This window comes from Bombina bombina, chromosome 7 (assembly GCF_027579735.1).
Source record: "Bombina bombina isolate aBomBom1 chromosome 7, aBomBom1.pri, whole genome shotgun sequence".
NCBI classification, from domain to species: domain Eukaryota; kingdom Metazoa; phylum Chordata; class Amphibia; order Anura; family Bombinatoridae; genus Bombina; species Bombina bombina.
Genome location: NC_069505.1, coordinates 434,057,915 through 434,079,747, shown reverse-complemented (window position 1 = coordinate 434,079,747; position 21,833 = coordinate 434,057,915). Strand labels below are relative to the sequence as shown.

The window sequence follows — 21,833 nt, the reverse complement described above, 5'->3', positions numbered from 1 at the left end:
ACTAATGACAGTGACATGTTATATGCTCACTACCTGCTAGTGCCATAGTGTACTAATGACAGTGACATATTTGTGTGCTCAGACCCTGCTAGTGCCACAGTGTGCTAATGACAGTGACATATTTATGTGCTCGGTCCCTGCTAGTGCCACAGTGTACTAATGACAGTGACATATTTATGTGCTCAGTACCTGCTAGTGCCACAGTGTACTAATGACAGTGACATGTTTATGTGCTCGGTACCAGCTAGTGCCACAGTGTACTAATGACAGTGACATATTTATGTGCTCAGATCCTGCTAGTGCCACAGTGTGCTAATGACAGTGACATATTTATGTGCTCAGTACCTGCTAGTGCCACAGTGTACTAATGACAGTGACATGTTTATGTGCTCAGTACCAGCTAGTGTCACAGTGTACTAATGATAGTGACATGTTTATGTGCTTAGTACATGCTAGTGCCACAGGGTACTAATGACAGTGAAATGTTTATGTGCTCAGTCCCTGCTAGTGTCACAGTGTACTAATGACAGTGACATATTTATGTGCTCAGTACCTGCTAGTGCCACAGTGTGCTAATGACAGTGACATATTTATGTGCTCAGTACCTGCTAGTGCCACAGTGTACTAATGACAGTGACATGTTTATGTGCTCAGTCCCTGCTAGTGCTACAGTGTACTAATGACAGTGACATGTTTATGTGCTTAGTACATGCTAGTGCCACAGTGTACTAATGACAGCGAAATGTTTATGTGCTCAGTCCCTGCTAGTGTCACAGTGTACTAATGACAGTGACATGTTTATGTCCCCAGTATCTGCTAGTGTCACAGTGTACTAATGACAGTGACATGTTTATGTGCTCAGTAGCTGCTAGTGCCACAGTGTACTAATGACAGTGACATGTTTATGTGCTCAGTTCTTGCTAATGACAGTGTACTAATGACAGTGACATGTTTATTTGCTCAGTCCCTGCTAGTGTCACAGTGTACTAATGACAGTGACATGTTCATATGCTCAGTCCCTGCTAGTGTCACAGTGTACTAATGACAGTGACATGTTTATGTGCTCAGTCCCTGCTAGTGTCACAGTGTACTAATGACAGTAACATGTTTATGTGCTCAGTACCTGCTAGTGCCACAGTGTACTAATGACAGTAACATGTTTATGTGCTCAGTCCCTGCTAGTGCCACAGTGTACTAATGACAGTGACATGTTTATGTGCTCAGTCCCTGCTAGTGTCACAGTGTACTAATGACAGTGACATGTTTATGTGCCCAATATCTGCTAGTGTCACAGTGTACTAATGACAGTGACATGTTTATGTGCTCAGTAGCTGCTAGTGCCACAGTGTACTAATGACAGTGACATGTTTATGTGCTCAGTTCCTGCTAATGACAGTGTACTAATGACAGTGACATCTTTATGTGCTCAGGGCCTGCTAGTGTCAAAGTGTACTAATGACAGTGACATGTTTATTTGCTCAGTCCCTGCTAGTGTCACAGTGTACTAATGACAGTGACATGTTCATATGCTCAGTCCCTGCTAGTGTCACAGTGTACTAATGACAGTGACATGTTTATGTGCTCAGTCCCTGCTAGTGCCACAGTGTACTAATGACATGGACATGTTTATGTGCTCAGTCCCTGCTAGTGTCACAATGTACTAATGACAGTGACATGTTTATGTGCTCAGTACCTGCTAGTGCCACAGTGTACTAATGACAGTGACATGTTTATGTGCTCAGTACCTGCTAGTGTCACAGTGTACTAATGACAGTGACATGTTTATGTGCTCAGTCCCTGCTAGTGTTACAGTGAACTAAAGACAGTGACATGTTTATGTGCTCAGTCCCTGCTAGTGCTACAGTGTACTAATGACAGTGACATGTTTATGTGCTCAGTCCCTGCTAGTGCTACAGTGTACTAATGACAGTGACATGTTTATGTGCTCAATCCCTGCTAGTGTTACAGTGTACTAATGACAGTGACATGCTTATGTGCTCAATCCCTGCTAGTGCCACAGTGTACTAATGACAGTGACATGTTTATGTGCTCAGTCCCTGCTAGTATCACAGTGTACTGATGACAATAACATGTTTATGTGCTCAGTACCTGCTAGTGTCACAGTGTACTAATGACAGTGACATGTTTATGTGCTCAGTACCTGCTAGTGTCACAGTGTACTAATGACAGTGACATGTTTATGTGCTCAGTCCCTGCTAGTGTCACAGTGTACTAATGACAGTGACATGTTTATGTGCTCAGTCCCTGCTAGTGTCACAGTGTACTAATGACAGTGACATGTTTACATGCTCAGTCCCTGATAATATCACAGTGTACTAATGACAGTGACATGTTTATGTGCTCAGTCCCTGATAGTATCACAGTGTATTAATGACAGTGACATGTTTATGTGCTCAGTCCCTGCTAGTGTCACAGTGTACTAATGACAGTGACATGCTTATGTGCTCAGTACCTGCTAGTGTCACAGTGTACTAATGACAGTGACATGTTTATGTGCTCAATACCTTCTGGTGTCACAGTGTACTAATGACAGTGACATGTTTATGTGCTCAGTACCTGCTAGTATCACAGTATACTAATGACAGTGACATGTTTATGTGCTCAGTCCCTGCTAGTGCTACAGTGTACTAATGACAGTGACATGTTTATGTGCTCAGTACCTGTTAGTGCCACAGTGCACTAATGACAGTGACATGTTTATGTTCTCAGTACCTGCTACTGCCACAGTGTACTAATGACAGTGACATGTTTATGTGTTCAGTACCTGCTAGTATCACAGTGTACTAATGACAGTGACATGTTTATGTGCTCAGTACCTGCTAATGTCACTGTGTACTAATGACAGTGACATGTTTATGTGCTCAGTACCTGCTAGTGCCACAGTGAACTAATGACAGTGACATGTTTATGTGCTCAGTACCTGCTAGTGTCACAGTGTACTAATGACAGTGACATGTTTATGTGCTCAGTACCTGCTAGTGCCACAGTGTACTAATGACAGTGACATATTTATGTGCTCAGTACCTGCTAGTGCCACAGTGTGCTAATGACAGTGACATATTTATGTGCTCGGTCCCTGCTAGTGCCACAGTGTACTAATGACAGTGACATATTTATGTGCTCAGTACCTGCTAGTGCCACAGTGTACTAATGACAGTGACATGTTTATGTGCTCGGTACCAGCTAGTGCCACAGTGTACTAATGACAGTGACATATTTATGTGCTCAGATCCTGCTAGTGCCACAGTGTGCTAATGACAGTGACATATTTATGTGCTCAGTACCTGCTAGTGCCACAGTGTACTAATGACAGTGACATGTTTATGTGCTCAGTACCAGCTAGTGTCACAGTGTACTAATGATAGTGACATGTTTATGTGCTTAGTACATGCTAGTGCCACAGGGTACTAATGACAGTGAAATGTTTATGTGCTCAGTCCCTGCTAGTGTCACAGTGTACTAATGACAGTGACATATTTATGTGCTCAGTACCTGCTAGTGCCACAGTGTGCTAATGACAGTGACATATTTATGTGCTCAGTACCTGCTAGTGCCACAGTGTACTAATGACAGTGACATGTTTATGTGCTCAGTCCCTGCTAGTGCTACAGTGTACTAATGACAGTGACATGTTTATGTGCTTAGTACATGCTAGTGCCACAGTGTACTAATGACAGCGAAATGTTTATGTGCTCAGTCCCTGCTAGTGTCACAGTGTACTAATGACAGTGACATGTTTATGTCCCCAGTATCTGCTAGTGTCACAGTGTACTAATGACAGTGACATGTTTATGTGCTCAGTAGCTGCTAGTGCCACAGTGTACTAATGACAGTGACATGTTTATGTGCTCAGTTCTTGCTAATGACAGTGTACTAATGACAGTGACATGTTTATTTGCTCAGTCCCTGCTAGTGTCACAGTGTACTAATGACAGTGACATGTTCATATGCTCAGTCCCTGCTAGTGTCACAGTGTACTAATGACAGTGACATGTTTATGTGCTCAGTCCCTGCTAGTGTCACAGTGTACTAATGACAGTAACATGTTTATGTGCTCAGTACCTGCTAGTGCCACAGTGTACTAATGACAGTAACATGTTTATGTGCTCAGTCCCTGCTAGTGCCACAGTGTACTAATAACAGTGACATGTTTATGTGCTCAGTCCCTGCTAGTGTCACAATGTACTAATGACAGTGACATGTTTATGTGCTCAGTACCTGCTAGTGCCACAGTGTACTAATGACAGTGACATGTTTATGTGCTCAGTACCTGCTAGTGTCACAGTGTACTAATGACAGTGACATGTTTATGTGCTCAGTCTCTGCTAGTGTTACAGTGTACTAATGACGGTGACATGCTTATGTGCTCAATCCCTGTTAGTGCCACAGTGTACTAATGACAGTGACATGTTTATGTGATCAGTCCCTGCTAGTATCACAGTGTACTGATGACAATAACATATTTATGTGCTCAGTACCTGCTAGTGTCACAGTGTACTAATGACAGTGACATGTTTATGTGCTCAGTCCCTGCTAGTGCCACAGTGTATTAATGACAGTGATATGTTTATGTGCTCAGTACCTGATAATATCACTGTGTACTAATGACAGTGACATGTTTATGTGCTCAGTCCCTGATAGTATCACAGTGTATTAATGACAGTGACATGTTTATGTGCTCAGTCCCTGCTAGTGTCACAGTGTACTAATGACAGTGACATGCTTATGTGCTCAGTCCCTGATAATATCACTGTGTACTAATGACAGTGACATGTTTATGTGCTCAATACCTGCTAGTGTCACAGTGTACTAATGACAGTGACATGTTTATGTGCTCAGTACCTGCTAGTATCACAGTATACTAATGACAGTGACATTTTTATGTGCTCAGTCCCTGCTAGTGCTACAGTGTACTAATGACAGTGACATGTTTATGTGCTCAGTACCTGCTAGTGCCACAGTGTACTAATGACAGTGACATGTTTATGTGCTCAGTACCTGCTAGTGCCACAGTGTACTAATGACAGTGACATGTTTATGTGCTCAGTACCTACTAGTGACACAGTGTACTAATGACAGTGACATGTTTATGTGCTCAGTACCTGCTAGTGCCACAGTGAACTAATGACAGTGACATGTTTATGTGCTCACTACCTGCTAGTGTCACAGTGTACTAATGACAGTGACATGTTTATGTGCTCAGTACCTGCTAATGTCACAGTGTACTAATGACAGTGACATGTTTATGTGCTCATTCCCTGCTAGTGCCACAGTGTACTAATGACAATGACATGTTTATATGCTCATTCCCTGCTAGTGCCACAGTGTACTAATGACAGTGACATGTTTATGTGCTCAGTCCCTGCTAGTGTTACAGTGTACTATTGACAGTGACATGTTTATGTGCTCAGTCCCTGCTAGTGTCACAGTGTACTAATGACAGTGACATGTTTATGTGTTCAGTCCCTGCTAGTGTCATGGTGTACTAATGACAGTGACATGTTTATGTGCTCAGTCCCTGCTAGTGCCACAGTGTACTAATGACAGTGACATGTTTATGTGCTCAGTCCCTGCTAGTGCCACAGTGTACTAATGACAGCGACATGTTTATGTGCTCAGTACCTGCTAGTGCCACAGTGTACTAATGACAGTGACATGTTTATGTGCTCAGTCCCTGCTAGTGCCACAGTGTACTAATGACAGTGACATGTTTATGTGCTCAGTCCCTGCTAGTGTCACAGTGTACTAATGACAGTGACATGTTTATGTGCTCAGTACCTGCTAGTGTCACAGTGTACTAACGACAGTGACATGTTTATGTGCTCAGTCCAAGCTAGTGCTACAGTGTACTAATGACAGTGATATGTTTATGTGCTCAGTCCCTACTAGTGTCACATTGTACTAATGACAGTGACATGTTTATGTGCTCAGTACCTGCTAGTGTCACAGTTTACTAATGACAGTGACATGTTTATGTGCTCAGTACCTGCTAGTGTCACAGTGTACTAACGACAGTGACATGTTTATGTGCTCAGTCCAAGCTAGTGCTACAGTGTACTAATGACAGTGATATGTTTATGTGCTCAGTCCCTACTAGTGTCACATTGTACTATTGACAGTGACATGTTTATGTACTCAGTACCTGCTAGTGTCACAGTGTACTAATGACACTGACATGTTTATGTGCTCAGTACCTGCTAGTGTCCCAGTGTACTAATGACATTGACATGTTTATGTGATCAGACTCTGCTAGTGTCACAGTGTACTAATGACAGTGACATGTTTATGTGCTCAGTACCTGCTAGTGTCACAGTGTACTGATGACAGTGACATGTTTATGTGTTCAGTACCTGCTAGTATCACAGTGTACTAATGACAGTGACATGTTTATGTGCTCAGTTACTGCTAGTGCCACAGTGTACTAATGACAGTGACATGTTTATGTGCTCAGGTGCCTGATATTGTCACAGTGTACTAATGACAGTGACATGTATATGTGCTCAGTCCCTGCTAGTATCACAGTGTACTAATGACAGTGACATGTTTATGTGCTCAGTGCCTGCTAGTGTCACAGTGTACTAATGACAGTGACATGTTTATGTGCTCAGTACCCTGCTAGTGTCACAGTGTACTAATGACAGTGACATGTTTATGTGCTCAGTACCTGCTAGTGTCACAGTGTACTAATGACAGTGGCATGTTTATGTGCTCAGTCCCTGCTAGTGCCACAGTGTACTAATGACAGTGACATGTTTATGTGCTCAGTACCTGCTAGTGTCACAGTGTACTAATGACAATGACATGTTTATGTGCTCAGTTCCTGCTAGTGTCACAGTGTACTAATGACAGTGACATGTTTATGTGCTCAGTCCCTGCTAGTGTCACAGTGTACTAATGACAGTGACATGTTTATGTGCTCAGTCTCTGCTAGTGCCACAGTGTACTAATGACAGTGACATGTTTATGTGAACATCCTCTGCTAGTGTCACAGTGTACTAATGACAGTGACATGTTTATGTGCTCAGTCCCTGCTAGTGATACAGTGTACTGATGACAGTGACATGTTTATGCAGTAATTCTGCACCTTGTAAACATCATGATGATCCAGAATGTGATCGAAGCTCTTGTACATGTCATTTAGCATATCCACTACCTCCATCGGGGTGCTGTACTTGCAGATGGTGGTGAATCCCACAATGTCACTAAAGTAGATTGTGACCTCTTCAAAAAATTCTGGTTCTACTCGACCCGTCTCCTTTAGCGACTGCACCACAGGCCTGTAACAATATGACATCATTTGCAGCAAATATTGACCAATAGACAGACACGATGCACAATTATTAGACTCCTAACTGTACCACAGGCCAGAGATGTGACATCAGTAGCAGCAGATACTGACCTATAGACACACTGTACAAGTGCTAGACTATGCAAGAGTCACATAATATATGTATATGCATCTTGTGATTGGTTTATGCTTGTCACATGATGCAGTTATATATCTGCTCCTACTGAGAGTGTACAATAATCACATAATATACGTATATGCATCTTGTGATTGGTTTATGCTTGTCACATGATGCAGTTATATACCTGCTCCTACTGAGTATTTGCAAGAGTCACATAATATACGTATATGCATCTTGTGATTGGCTGATGGTTGTCACATGATGTGAAATTCAAACTAAGTGCTAATGCATTGTCTATTTATTATGTATTTATATATTATGTTGTTCTACTTTGTTTATTGGTCTTTTAAGGGAAAATTAATTTTACAGTCCAGTGTCCCTTCAAGTTCAGAGCCCAGTTGAGCAAGGCTACTGCCCCTCTATATCATCATAAAACCTATTGGGTTGTATATGTTCATAACATTCTACCAGTTAAGTGTGTTTAACTGATGCAGCATTAGAGAGGACTTTTTGGTGCCCTTATTTTGCCTTTCACTGTTTAGATTTAGTAGTGAGCCAATAACACTCATATGGTTTAAATAGATAAAAACAGATTGTCTTGGGGGGCGGAGCTTAGCCACGCAGGCGGATGGCTGGGTTTTGAATCAGCTCCTAAATCCCCAAGCAGCATATGTTTTAATTTTAGGCACTTTTCCTCTCTAAATCATCCCTTCTTGTGTGGGAGCACTACCCTCATCACCCAGTCAGAATTTTGGGGGTAAGAAGTTTGGCTCTGACCGCTCCGGAACTTTCTGCTTGGAACGAGTGACTAAGCCTGCGCCATAACCGGAGGCCCAGAGCCTGCATCGCACGTCACTTACGCCTTGTTGCTTACTAAGCCCTGACTCTTGATCATCGGAACCCCTGCACCAGCACCGGAGGCGTTTGCGTGTGGACCGCAAGACCTCCGGTTCACTCCTTATGCTGAGACTCCTGCTGGGAGGACCCCCTGCTGAACCCGGTGAGTGGCAACCCGTCCAATACTAAAAAAAAAAAAAAAAAAAACAGAAAAACATACAAAACAAAAGGCCCTCCGAGCCCCTCTGTCTATTGCCGGGGTCCTACTATCCTGAGACCTTAATCTGCCCTGTGGAGGGGCACATGCCCCAACAAAACCCCGCACTCCACATTCTTATACCTGGCCTGCATTACCTCCCAGAACTGGTGTGCGTCATTTTTTCAAGAGACCCTGAGGAACCTTATGCTTGGCACCTCTCTAACTCCTCTAATCGGATCTTAAGGCCATCAGGCAAACTCTCTCCTGCCCACCTGATTAAGTTTTGCCCTGCCCCCACTATACCCTTCGGGGCTACCGTGTACTTTCTAAGGGTCTAGACAGCCACGTGGGCCTTCTTCAAAACTGCGGCCTGCACATGCCTCTTTAATAAAGCACTCAGGCCAAGTAGTGATGCCAGGCAAACGTCAGAATAAAACAGACAAAGTCACTCCAGCACGCACCCTTACCAGCTACCTGAAACATATTGACACTCCCTGCTCTGATTCATCTAGTAGCACTGAACAAGATCTATGCATCACACCACCAAACCTGCAGGCCCCTGATCTCCCAACCATGCAACCCATAACTAAAGAAGACCTGCAACTTCTCTCATCTAAAGAGGACATTAAAAATGCTGTGAGAGAAATGAGAAACCTCTTTAACGAACTGAAAAAAGACATTAATTCCCTAGACAGCAGGGTCACACACTCAGAGACAAAACATGCTGAAGCAACCACTTCTATCCTGCATTTGCAGCACACTGTACAACAGCAGTCAGAGGCCATACTAACGTTATCAGACAAAGTTGAAGACCTCGACAATAGAGGTCGCCGCAACAATTTAAGGATCAGGGGGGTCTCTGAAACCATTTTCCCTCCAGCAATTGAAGGCTACCTGCAAAGCCTGTTTCGTACATTAAAAGACACTCCTTCAGCTCCTGATGTCCCCCTGGAGCGTGCACACCGTGCACTGCGAGCCAAGCCACCCCCTAAATCGCCCCCCAGGGACATCATCGTCCGTTTTTTGAATTTTAAGGACAAGGAGGAAATTCTCAAATGGGCCCGTACCAAACAACCTGTGCAATATGCTGGAGAACCACTACAAATCTTCTCAGACCTGTCCCCGGTCACCCTTCAAAAAAGGAGAGACCTCTCACATATCACAGATAGACTGAAAGCACACAAAATTCCCTACAGATGGGGCTTCCCTGTAGCGCTGACGGCTACTTGGCGCAATAAATCAGCAACTTTTCGCCCAGGCTCTGACCCTCAGGACTTCTTTTCAAGCCTCTCCATTGAGGATGATGCTTCACAGCACCTCTCAAGCACCGATGCCGCACACTCATCTGCCTAAGGAACTGTCGCTCTCATGATGGACACTTCTCCTTCTCACTCTTTCTGTTGGAGAACAGAACCTACATCCTAGCATTCTGAACCTTGTATCCTTTTTTGATAATCCTCAGATAATGCCCTTTGTATAATGGCTTTTCTAGGGGCCTGGGTGAACTGATAGTGAAACATTCCATAAATCATCTAATACCATATTCTTAACCTGATACTTGTATTAGTAATCTAGCTTTAAGATACGGTCCACACTAGGGCCCCCACCCTCTACTTACAGGTTATCTTCATACCCACCGTACACCCTCCCGAGGATACGTTTATATATCTATATGTTTTTACATGTTATTATGGTTGTATTATGTTACGTATTTTGATTGAATTTAATGTTTCCATTTGCTGTTCTCATAATTGTTTTATAAAGTGTATTATTTCCTCCTTGGTGCTCCCCCCCCCCCACACTTTCCCTCTTCCCCCTTCTTCCCCCTCTTCCCCCCCCCCCTCCCTCCCCCTTCCCACCCCCCTCCCTCTCTCCCCTCCCCCTTCCCCCTCCTCCTCTCCCCCCTCCTCCCCTCCCCCCCCTCCCTTCCCCCTCCCCTCCTCCTCCTCTCTCCCCTCCCCCCCTCCCCTTTTCTCCCCCTCCCCCTCCCTTCGCCTCTCCTTTCCCTTCCCTCCTCTCCCTCCCCTCCCCTCCCCTTCTATTTCTTTCCCTCTCCCCCCCTCCCCCTCCTTTCTCCCCCCTCCCCTTCTCTCCCCCCCCTCCTCTCCTTACCCTTTCCCTCCCCCCCCTCCCTCCCCCCCTCTTCCTCCTCTTCCACCTCTTCTCTCTTCTCCCCTTTCTCCCCCCCCCCCCCTTCCTTTTGTGCCACAATACCTTGTCATCCGACGGCGACTTTGTTGCTCGGATGCTTATTGATATTATTTAATGTATGCTGTTTTGGGGATTATTTCCCCTTGTTGATCTTATTTCTTACTCACTTCTGTGAGCCTATTCTTTGTCTTTTCCTTTTCCCCCGGTATTCTCCAGGGACAATTTTCTTTCATTTCTCCCTCTCTCTCTTATTCCTCTTCCTCTCCTGCCTTTCCTCCTCCTGACCCTTCCCCCTATTGCCCCTTCCTACTCTCTAACCCTCTAGATCTCTCTCTCCTCTTTCCCTCCCCCTTTTTTTTTTTTTTTTTTTTTTTCTCTCCTCCCCTCTCCCTCCCCCCTTCCCCCTGCAGGATGGCCCAAAGAGCAAGCAAATTTGGTTCCCATGGCTTGAATTTCACCACTATAAATGCCAAAGGTCTTAATGACCCAGGTAAGAGATCTATAGCCTTCCGAGAACTAGATAAGCTACATAGTCATGTCCTTTTCGTACAGGAAACCCACTTCCGCAGAGGCCATGAGCCCCGATGGTTTAATAAACAATACCCGACAGCTATTTTTGCCTCGGGCTTGACTAAAAGGTGTGGTGTTGGTATACTGATCCACCACTCCGTTCCTCTAAAAATTACACACACAGTTAAAGACCCCGACGGCAGATTCCTTCTAATTAACGGTTTGCTCTTTGACCACCCTATCACGTTGGTCACAGTTTACAGCCCGAACATCGACCAACATCGCTTCATGTCTAGGATCTCTAAGTTGATTTTGGACCAGGCGTGCGGTCCGGTGTTTCTATCCGGAGACCTTAATGTACCTCTTGACGCCCGAGTGGACACTTCCGGGGGTGTATCAAGTGTTTCCAAAAAAATACTCAAATCTATAAAAACGAACATTGTGAATCTTGGACTTCATGATGTTTGGAGATCCCACCATCCCAATGGCCGTGACTACACATATTACTCCCCTCCCCATAACAAATACTCACGTATTGACTACTTCCTTTTTGACTCCACAGCTCTGGACATGGCAAGCCACAGCGAGATCGGTTCCATAACCTGGTCTGATCACGCCCCCCTAACTTGCAGCATTCTTTGGCCTGACTTGCCCCCTTCAACTTATATATGGAGACTCGATGACCACCTATTAGATAGACAAGACGTGAAGGACAGTATTCAAAACTCTTTAAATGACTACTTATCACACAACACACCTTCACATACCTCTATCTCTTGCTTCTGGGAGGCCCATAAGTGTGTCATTCGCGGAGAATTTCTTAAACACAAGGCCCGCTTAGTCAAACAACACAGATTAAAACAGACACAACTCCTAGATAAAGTAGCGGAGCTAGAAGCTATACATAAAAATGACCCCTTAGATAAGGCCACAGGTAAACTGTTAAAGGAGACTAGATCAGCACTTGCACAACACCAACTTGAATCCTACCAGCGCAAGATCCTTTCCACGAAACAACAATATTACGAGGGGGGTAATAAACCTGGCAAACTATTAGCCAGGAGCATTCGCAGACAACAACTTAAATCCCACATACATTTCTTAGAGAAGGAGGACGGTACTATAGTGCGAGGGGCCAAACAAATAGCGGCCTCCTTCCACTCCTACTATTCGAGACTATATAATATATCATCCACAGACACTGCCCATGCACAGAGTCCCTCCTCACTGACTCGACTCAACAAGATAGACTGCTATTTATCCTCTATAAACCTTCCACAGCTTGACTCAGTCGGTAAGGAATCACTAGACGCGCCCATCACTATGGAGGAGCTGTCCCATGCGCTGACAGACCTCCCAGTAGGCAAATGTCCCGGCCCAGACGGACTCACACCAAAATATTTTCGGGTCTTCCTTAAAACACTTGGCCCTCATATGTTAGAATTATTTAATAATTTGATAAAAGACCCGCAGTTGCCCAGATCCTCCCTCGAGGCGCACATCACCGTTATCCCTAAACAGGGTAAACCCCCCACCACCCCAGCCAATTTCCGCCCGATATCTCTCTTAAATTCGGATATCAAAATTTTCGCTAAAATTTTGGCCAGGAGGCTTAACAAATATCTCCCCCTATTAATTTCCTCCGACCAAGTGGGTTTTGTTCCCGGAAGGGAGGCACGCGACAATACTAGCAAAGTGATCCAACTCATTTCGCATGCCCAGGTTTCGGGAGAACGTTTGGCACTCCTCTCGACCGACGCGGAGAAGGCCTTCGACCGCGTCGACTGGCTTTTTCTGCGTCGGGTCTTGAAGGCTATGAACTTCGGTGATCCTTTTATTAATATGGCATTCGCTCTTTATTCTTCTCCAAATGCCAGAGTTCGGGCCAACAACACCCTCTCTGACACCTTTTCCATCTCGAACGGTACCCGACAGGGTTGCCCCCCGCCCCCCCTCCTCTTTGCCCTTTCCATAGAGGTATTAGCCCAGAAGGTTCGTGACAACCCTAAAATTAGTGGGATTCGGTTGGGTGACACAGATTACAAACAGGCTCTCTATGCAGACGACATTCTTTACACGCTTACCAATATTGACTCTTCAATCCCTGAACTGTTAACTGAACTATCACAGTATGGAGAACTCTCCAATTTCCATCTCAATCTAACCAAATCAGAAATCCTAAATATCAACGCCCCCACGGACCAAATTCAGAGCCTTGCCCACAAGTATCACATTCGCATATCTACATCCAAATTAAAATATCTGGGTATTTTTCTATCTGCCCACCCCTCGGATCTCTTTAAAAATAATTTTCTTCCTCTTCGTAGTGAAAAAGCAAAAGACCTATCCTCCTGGTCAAATAAAATGCTATCCTGGCTGGGCAAAATTAGCCTAATCAAAATGAATGTCCTGCCCCGCATTTTGTACCTACTCCAAACGGTTCTAATAACTCTACCGAAAGACTACCTCCCTCAACTACAACGACTCTTAGAACAGTTTATATGGGCTGGGACGAAACCGAGGATACCCAGAAAAACGCTATATCTCCCTCGAGAGAGGGGTGGCCTGGGATTCCCAGATCTAGCCACATATCGACGGGCAATCCTTCTACAGAGATTGGTTGAATTGTCTCACAACACTACCCAAAAACAATGGGTCAGACTTGACGGACAAATCTTTAAATTGCACAACGTCGGTACCCTAGCCTGGGTTCCTCCTTCTGGACGTCCTGACCTGATACAGAAATACCATCTTACCTCCTCTATACTTCACGAATGGGACAGATTATTAGCCACCTCCACCCACATTTCCTCGACATACTCCCCATTGCTCCCTATAATAGAGAACCCCAGTATCCCATATTGTGTCTTAGGGACCCGCATGAGTACATATTACAGTCTCCGAGAGGGCACGTTACACCACGCATTGCACGCAGGCAGACTACGTTCCCAATCCGACATGTTTGAACAGTACGGAGCCTTGTTCTCGTCTTGGCTCCGTTATCACCAACTTTCACACTTTCTCACCCATCATAAACACAGGGACAGGTTCATGAGAGACTTAACACCTTTTGAGACCCTCTGCACCCTTGTGACACTCCCCAAACGACTAATCTCAAAGATATATAAACTGTTATTATTGCCACCCAACACACAACTCCCCTCCTATACTATAATTTGGACTAAAGACCTTAACAATACTTATGAAATGGAGGACTGGTTACGTTCATTTGCTCTCACCAGACGTTCCTCTGTCTCTGCAGCTGTCCAGGAGATTCATTTGAAGCTCCTAACCAGATGGTATTATACCCCAGATAGACTGCACAGGTACTTTCCATCAGCCAGCCCCCTATGTTGGAGAGGTTGCGGCGAGCAGGGCTCACTGTTCCACATTTGGTGGTCTTGCCCTTTGTTAAGGGGGTTCTGGACGGCTGTCATTGAGATTATGTCTCGCAGGGCCCAAATATCTATTCCGGACTCCCCTGAGATTCTGCTCTTGCTTCGCCTTCCCAAAACCAAAGATGCTCTCACTAGGTCCCTCCTCCTGATCATGATCACAGGGGCTAAGAGACTGATTCCCAGGAAATGGAAGTCTACACAGGTCCCCTCCCTTGACGAGTGGTCCTCCTCAGTAGAGGAACTATTAAATTTGGAGAGACTACATTATTTTAAAACTAACCAACTGGCCTCTCACGATATGATTATGGCGGCCTGGAGGGAAACCCCCCTGTAGTGTATCATCTGGCGGTCCCATTCCATCCCTCTTCCCCCTTTTTTTTTTTTTTTTTTTTTTTTTTTTTTTCTTCTTCCCCATCGTGCCCTCTCTCCCCCCCCCCCCTTCACACGGATGTGCCCTTCCCCCTCTTTCTCCTCCTTCCCCTCCTTTCTTTTTCTCTCTGACTTTTTATTTCTTTCTTTCCTATGGTTAATCTTTTGATAATATGCTATATCTACAAGTTTGTACACTATCTGTAAATGTTCTTATAAAAAAAAAAAAAAAGCCTACAGGCTTTCCACATATATGGAGATCTTGGGATCCCCCTTTTGGGGGGGGTCCCTTGACCCTTCATAAGCGCACACTATGCAGACTTTGCTTCTTGTACCTGACTACGGTCACGGACTGTTGTAAAATAATCCTTTATGCTCATTCCGTTTGCTAACGGTAATCAGTTTCATTTGCTGTGATTTTATTGTAACTTTTCTCTGCATATGTTTCAATAAAGCTTGTTTTAAAAAAAAAAAAAAAAAAAAAAAAAAAAAACAGATTGTCTTTTCACGTGTAGCTAAACTAAATGCAGATGTTCCCTGTAGTAATGTATTGTATGAGGGGTATGTGTAGAGCAGTGGTGAGGCAGGCGCTAGAGCATAAAAGGGGAGGAGCTGGAGCAGTGACACATTTTTACATTATCCTATGGAAACCATAAGCAGCAGCTGATTTGGAAAAACATAGAATGTTTTTAAGAGCTGCCAATGACGCCATGTTGTGGTGGAATAAGGCAAAGGGCAGAATGTAGGTGGTAGAAGAATCGTGTTGCATTTTACTTGAGTTTAACACAGGATTAACAAAGTGAAATCTGAGAGAAGCACTTTTGGTTGAGCAGAATCAGCTCTTAAGAGATATGTGTCAACCCAGGATTAGATATCAATTCTCCAAACTAAAACTAAATATTATAAAGTAACATCTATTATGGTGGTGGGGGGGGGGGGAGGCGAGTGCTGTATTGTAAATTTGATTTGAACAGCCAATAGGATTTCAGTAGCTCTCATCTTATTGGCTGTTTTTAACAGCCAATAGTGTGATGAGAGTGGGAACTGACATCACCGGATGGGGGCGTGGTTTAGGGGATTGATTGTCTATGTCGCAGTTACCAAGTTAGATGTGTTGTACAAGCTGCATACTTCTATGCTCTGCAATAAAATAGCATTGTACCTTCTATGCTGTGTCCTGCATCTCATGACATGGTGTCAGAAGTACTTGCCTGCGCTTCTGTTTCCTGATTAATGACTATGTCGAAGTTTACCCCACCTGAGCCATTTGATTGCTCTCAGCCTGCAGCTTGGCCCACATTGCATCAGCTGTTTCAACGCTTCAGGTTTGCTTCCAAGCTGGACAAGGAGAGTGGTGAATTACAAGTTAATTCTCTTTTATACTCTATGGGGAAAGATGTGGAGCCAGTGTTCAATGCCTTTACGTTCCAAGAAGGGGAAGAATTTGACTTTTAAATAGTTATGAACAAACTCAGTGCTCACTTTATGCCCAAAAGAAATGTGATTCATGAGAAGGCTTGTTTTCACAAACGTGCTCAGCGTATGGGAGAATCTGTGTAGTCATTTGTGCGCAGCCTGTATGAACCAGCTGAATTCTGTGAGTTTGGTGTTGCTAAAGAGGAGCAAATCAGTGACAGAATAGTTATAGGAATTGCAGATGTGGAAGTCTCACTGGAGCTACAGTTGTGGCTGATTTAACATTGGATGGGGCTATTAGGATGGCCGCCAGAGAGAACTGGTGAAAAAGCAAAGTGCTGATCTGAGGTCCGAGAGTATTGTGGATGAAGTGCAGCAGTTCAGGAGAGCTGCTAGTGAAATGCACAGTGCGAGTGGTAGACCAAGGGCAACAGATAGGCCCAGAAGCGGATGGGCGCAGCATGCTCACGGCACGCGGTGTAACCGTACCCATGAGTGTCGTATGCCCTGCTAAAGACAAAAGATGTAGAAAATGTAACCGAATGGGCCATTTTGAAGTGGTGTGTAAAACTGAATACATTAAGGAGATGCAGGTGGATAGTGACCAGGAGGGTCAAGAAGTGTCCTTTGTAGGGTCTGTTGTTGAACGGTCTGGTTCAGATGAAGATTGGCGGGTTACTCTTACTGTAATGGGAGCCAAAGTTGCCTTTAAGATTGACACAGGAGCAGACATCACTGTTATGTCCCTTGCAGCATTCAAAAAACTGCCTCGACAGCCTCAGTTGGTGAAAGTTACAACAAAAGTTCATAGTCCTGGTGGTCGCATCGATTGTGTGGGGAAATTTCTTGCCAGCTGTGAGTACAAGCAGAAGAAAATTCACCATGTAGGTACATGTGATTAGAGGTCAGTGTGTTAACAACCTATTGAGCAGAAAAGCAGCCTGTGGTTTGGGCCTGGTTGCCAGAGTGAATGAGATTTCAGAAGACATGTTTGGTGAATTGGGCCTACTGAATTGCAGCCCAGTCTGAATATCACTTAAAGGTGAAGCAGTCCCATACAGCATTACCACTCCTAGTAGAATTCCGTTCCCACTCATGCATCAAGTGGAGAAGAAACTTCTGCATATGAAGAATATGGGAGTCATTGAAGAGGTTGTTGAATTAACCGACTGGTGTGCCCCCATTGTGCCTGTTGCAAAGAAAAATGGGAAGGTACGCATCTGCGTAGACTTGAAAAGGCTGAATGAGGCGGTGAAGAGAGAGAGAAATGTGCTGCCGACACGTGAAGACATAGCTCCGAAATTGGCTGGGGCAAAGTTCTTCTCTACACTGGATGCTTCCAGCGGCTTCTGGCAGATACCTCTAGATCCAAAGTGCCGCAAACTGACTACCTTCTTTACACCGGTAGGTCGGTTTTGCTTCTGCAGACTCCCCTTCGGGATATCCTCTGCTCCTGAAATCTTTTAAAGATAGATGAGTTCTCTCCTAAGAGACCACGAGGGCATGGGTCTACCTTGGAAGAACATGATCAGCGATTGAGCTGTGTGCTGCAGACCATTAGAGAGACCGGGCTGAAATTAAATAAAGAGAAATGCCATTTTAGGAAGGCTGAGTTATGTTACTTTAGGCATATTATCAATGGGGATGGCATCAAGCCGGACCCTGATAAAATCCTTGCTATTGAACAGATGAAAAGTCCTTCTGATGTACATGAGCTGAGACAAATATTGGGCCTTGTGAATTATGTGGGCAGGTTCCTTCCAGATTTATCCACAATACTACACCCTATCACAGAGTTGTTAAAGAAAGATGTTGCCTGGGTCTGGGAACCTTCACAGGAAGAATCTTTTGTGCAGGTCAAGTCCCTGCTGGGGTCTGCACAAAAGAGTCAAAATAAGCCCAAATTGAGAAAGAGTGCCTGGCTGCAGTTTGGGCCTGTGAGTGCTTCCAGCGTTACCTAGTGGGTTTAGAGAAATTTAGTCTGGAGACTGACCATAAACCGCTAGTCCCTCTAATCAACTCCTATGATATTGACAAAACACCTCTAAGATGCCAGAGACTTCTGATGAGGCTGCACAGGTTTAACGTTCAGGCAGTGCATGTGCCGGGGAAACAACTGGTAGTGGCAGATACACTTTCCAGGCTCCTGCTGAAGAATCTTCAACGGAATCAGATGTGAAAGTTTATGTGGATTCAGTTCTGGCATCCAAATCCATTTTGTCAGGGAAGCTAGAGCAAATAAGAAAGGAGACATATTTAGATACTGACCTTCAAGAAGTTATTAAGTACATAAAAGAAGGTTGGCTCAAGAGCCGGGCAGCCTGGATGTCTTTAAGTTCTTACCAGTAAGAAAGGTCACAGCTCACGGAGCTAGATGGGTTGGTGCTGTTCCAGGACCGCATTGTTATTCCTGTTAGCATGCGGCAGGAGATGTTAAGCAGGATTCATGATGACCACTTGGGCATTACAAAGTGCAGAGAAAGGGCAGCTACGGCAGTATGGTGGCCTGGGATCAGTTCCAACATCGCAAGCCATGTGTCAAAATGTGCTTTTTGCCGAGAACGCCGGCCTACTCAGAGAAGGGAGCCCTTGATTTCTACCGGGCTAGCTGCTGATTTGTGTGAACTGCACGGGGAAAAGTACCTAGTCGTGATTGACTACTATTCCAGGTATTTGGAGATTGCACCCTTGAATGAGATCACAAGTCAAGCCGTTATCACTCGTCTCAAGAGCTTGTTCGCCCGGTGGGGCATACCAATGGAGTTAGTGAGTGATAACAGAATGCAGTTTGCTTCCACGGAGTTCAGTTCTTCCAGCAGTGAATATGATTTTGTCCATTCTACGTCAAGCCCACATTACCCGCAGGCCAATGGAATGGTTGAAAGGGCAGTTCAAACAACAAAGTTCATTTTGAAGCAATCTGAGCCGTACCTAGCCCTCTTGTCCTATAAGGTGACTCCCATTCAAGCCACGGGTTTTAGCCCGGCACAGCTGATGCTAGGATGTCAGATTCGCACCACTTTACCCTCTGTGGGTGTCTTCCAGCCAACTAGCTCTGTTCCTCGGGACGAGGTCCTTAGGAGGGATGAAGAGGCTAAAAGGGGCTATTGATTCTTCTACGACAGGAGACATTCTGTGAGGCCCTTGCAGGAGCTGAATTTGGGGCAAAGTGTCAGAGTTAAAATAGAGGATGAGAAGAAATGGAAGACGCCTGCCATGGTAATTGGACGCTACTCCAGAACCAATGTCTTATGTAGTCCTTACTGATGGAGGGACAGTCACACGTCAAAATCAAAAACATCTTCAGCCAGTACCTGTGAGTTTGGGACTGGATGCCTCAGTACCACTGCTGGTGGGATCCCCTGTTTTAAGAGTGGTGCCTTAACCTCAGCAAGATCACAGCAGGGATACTTATTTGCTTCCAGCAGACTCTCAATCACCTTCTTCTGTATCAGAGGACAGTTCATGTAAAATGACATCAAGTGGAAGAGTGGTGAAACTTCCAGCCCGATATCGGGATTAGCACTAGTTAGAGCAGTGACCAGAAGAATGGGCAGAATAATCCCATGGTCACTGTGGACTAGGGTAGTCTACCCCGATGTTCAAGTCAGGATTGTATTTCATGTTGTTTATGTATATCCTCTTTAACTTGTTATTTGTTATATACTAAACAAAACTATTTCTGTATGCTTCTTGTATACCTTGTTATTTGATATATTCAAAAAGAAAAAAATGTATGCTTTATCCTTTAAAAAGGATAATTGTTTTTATTTTTGATTATTTCGTTTATTATTTTTTGTAAGATTAGTGTTTTTTATTTTTCTTAATTTAGTGTTTATTATTTTTTGTAATTTTAAATTTTTTATTTTTTCGTCGTAGTGCTAGGTTTTTTTAAATTTGTAATTTAGATATTTTAATTTGTAGTACTTTTTATTTTATTAGAATAATTATGTTAGGTTAATTTATAGTTTAAACTTATTTATTTTTTTTCACCGGTGGTTTAGGGGTTAATAGGTTTATTTATTTGCGGAGATGTGGGAGGCCAGAGGTTTAGGGGTTAATAACTTGATTATGATGTCGGGGAGCGGCGGAATAGGGGTTAATAACTTTATTATAGTGGCGGTGATGTTGGGGAGCGGCAGAATAGGGGTTAATACATTTATTTAATAGTCGTGATGTGGGTGGGCGGCAGATAGGGGTTAATAAGTTTTAAGTAGTGTTTGCGATGCGGGAGGGTGGCGGTTTAGGGGTTAATAACTTATATTTGTGTCGGCGATGTCGGGAGTGGCAGATTAGGGTTAATAAATTTATTTAATAGTTGCGATGTGGGTGGGCGGCAGATTAGGGGTTAATAAATTTTAAATAGTGTTTGCGATGCAGGAGGGCGGCGGTTTAGGGATTAAAAGGTAGTTTATGGGTGTTTGTGTACTTTGTAACAGTTTAGTTACGAGTTTTGTGGAACATTTTTATGGCGCAAAACTCATAACTACTGGTCTCAGATGGCGGTATGGATTGTGTCGGTATAGGCTGTAACGCAAGCTTTTTAGCCTCACCGCACAACCTGTAATACCGGCACTATGAAAATCCCACACAAAAACTTAATTTTTTTAAGAGCAGAATGGACGTTGCGTTACAGGCGTTACAGGCTAAAATGCTTGCGGTATAGCAATACCAATACGACTCGCAATAGCTGCATTACTGCTTTTACGCTGAAATTGCCATTTTTCAGCATTAAAAATCGTAACGCAAAACTCTACCTGTGAGTCATTACCAGATGCTACAAACACCTTAGACTCTCTGAGCAAATGCTGTGTTTAAAATGCTGGTGCACGGTGCATAAATACACATTTCTACATATATCTGATGTTTTTTTGGTAAATATCTATCTATCTATATATATACACATACATGATTATCTAAAGGTATAGATATATACAGATATATATATATATATATATATACATGATTATCTAAAGGTATAGATATATATATATATATATATATATATATATATATATATATACATGATTATCTAGCGGTATAGATATATACAGATATATATATATATATATATATATATATATACATAATTATCTAAAGGTATAGATATATACAGATATACAGGGCCGCCATCAGGGGGTGACAGGGGTGACTCCTGTCAGGGGCCCAATGAGCCAGGGGGGCCCCATGACGCAAGAACTAAAAAAAAAAAAAAATAATAATTTTGGCAGCCACCAGTGGGTACTATAGCAGAGTGCTAATTGAGCATGGGAAATGTTATTACAAGGAGTAAAGTATTAGCATTTGAGAGGATTTCTTAGTGTGCACTAAACCACTATGCTCAGTGTGAGACTGTAATGCTCTTGACCAATGTGAAATTGGTTTTGTTGCTCTTGTGTTTATTGTCTTAGCAAAGTAATTGATTTTACTAAGATCAGTAACTGTGAGCTTTTTAGTCGTAGGAACAGTAAGGTAAATGAGACTGAATATAGAAAGAGCAAGTGTTCATTAATACACAGACTT

The 21,833-nt window shown here is 43.8% G+C and overlaps 1 protein-coding gene across 1 annotated transcript in view; it reads right to left on the bottom strand.

Moving 5' to 3' along the window:
- The window catches only part of GUCY2C (guanylate cyclase 2C), a 262,021-nt gene that overhangs the window by 44,209 nt on the left and 195,979 nt on the right, over positions 1 to 21,833 (bottom strand). The window contains exon 22 of the mRNA XM_053689439.1: positions 7,106 to 7,298. Within this exon, the coding sequence (XP_053545414.1) occupies positions 7,106 to 7,298 (193 nt within the window). The remainder of the gene's footprint in view (positions 1 to 7,105; positions 7,299 to 21,833) is intronic.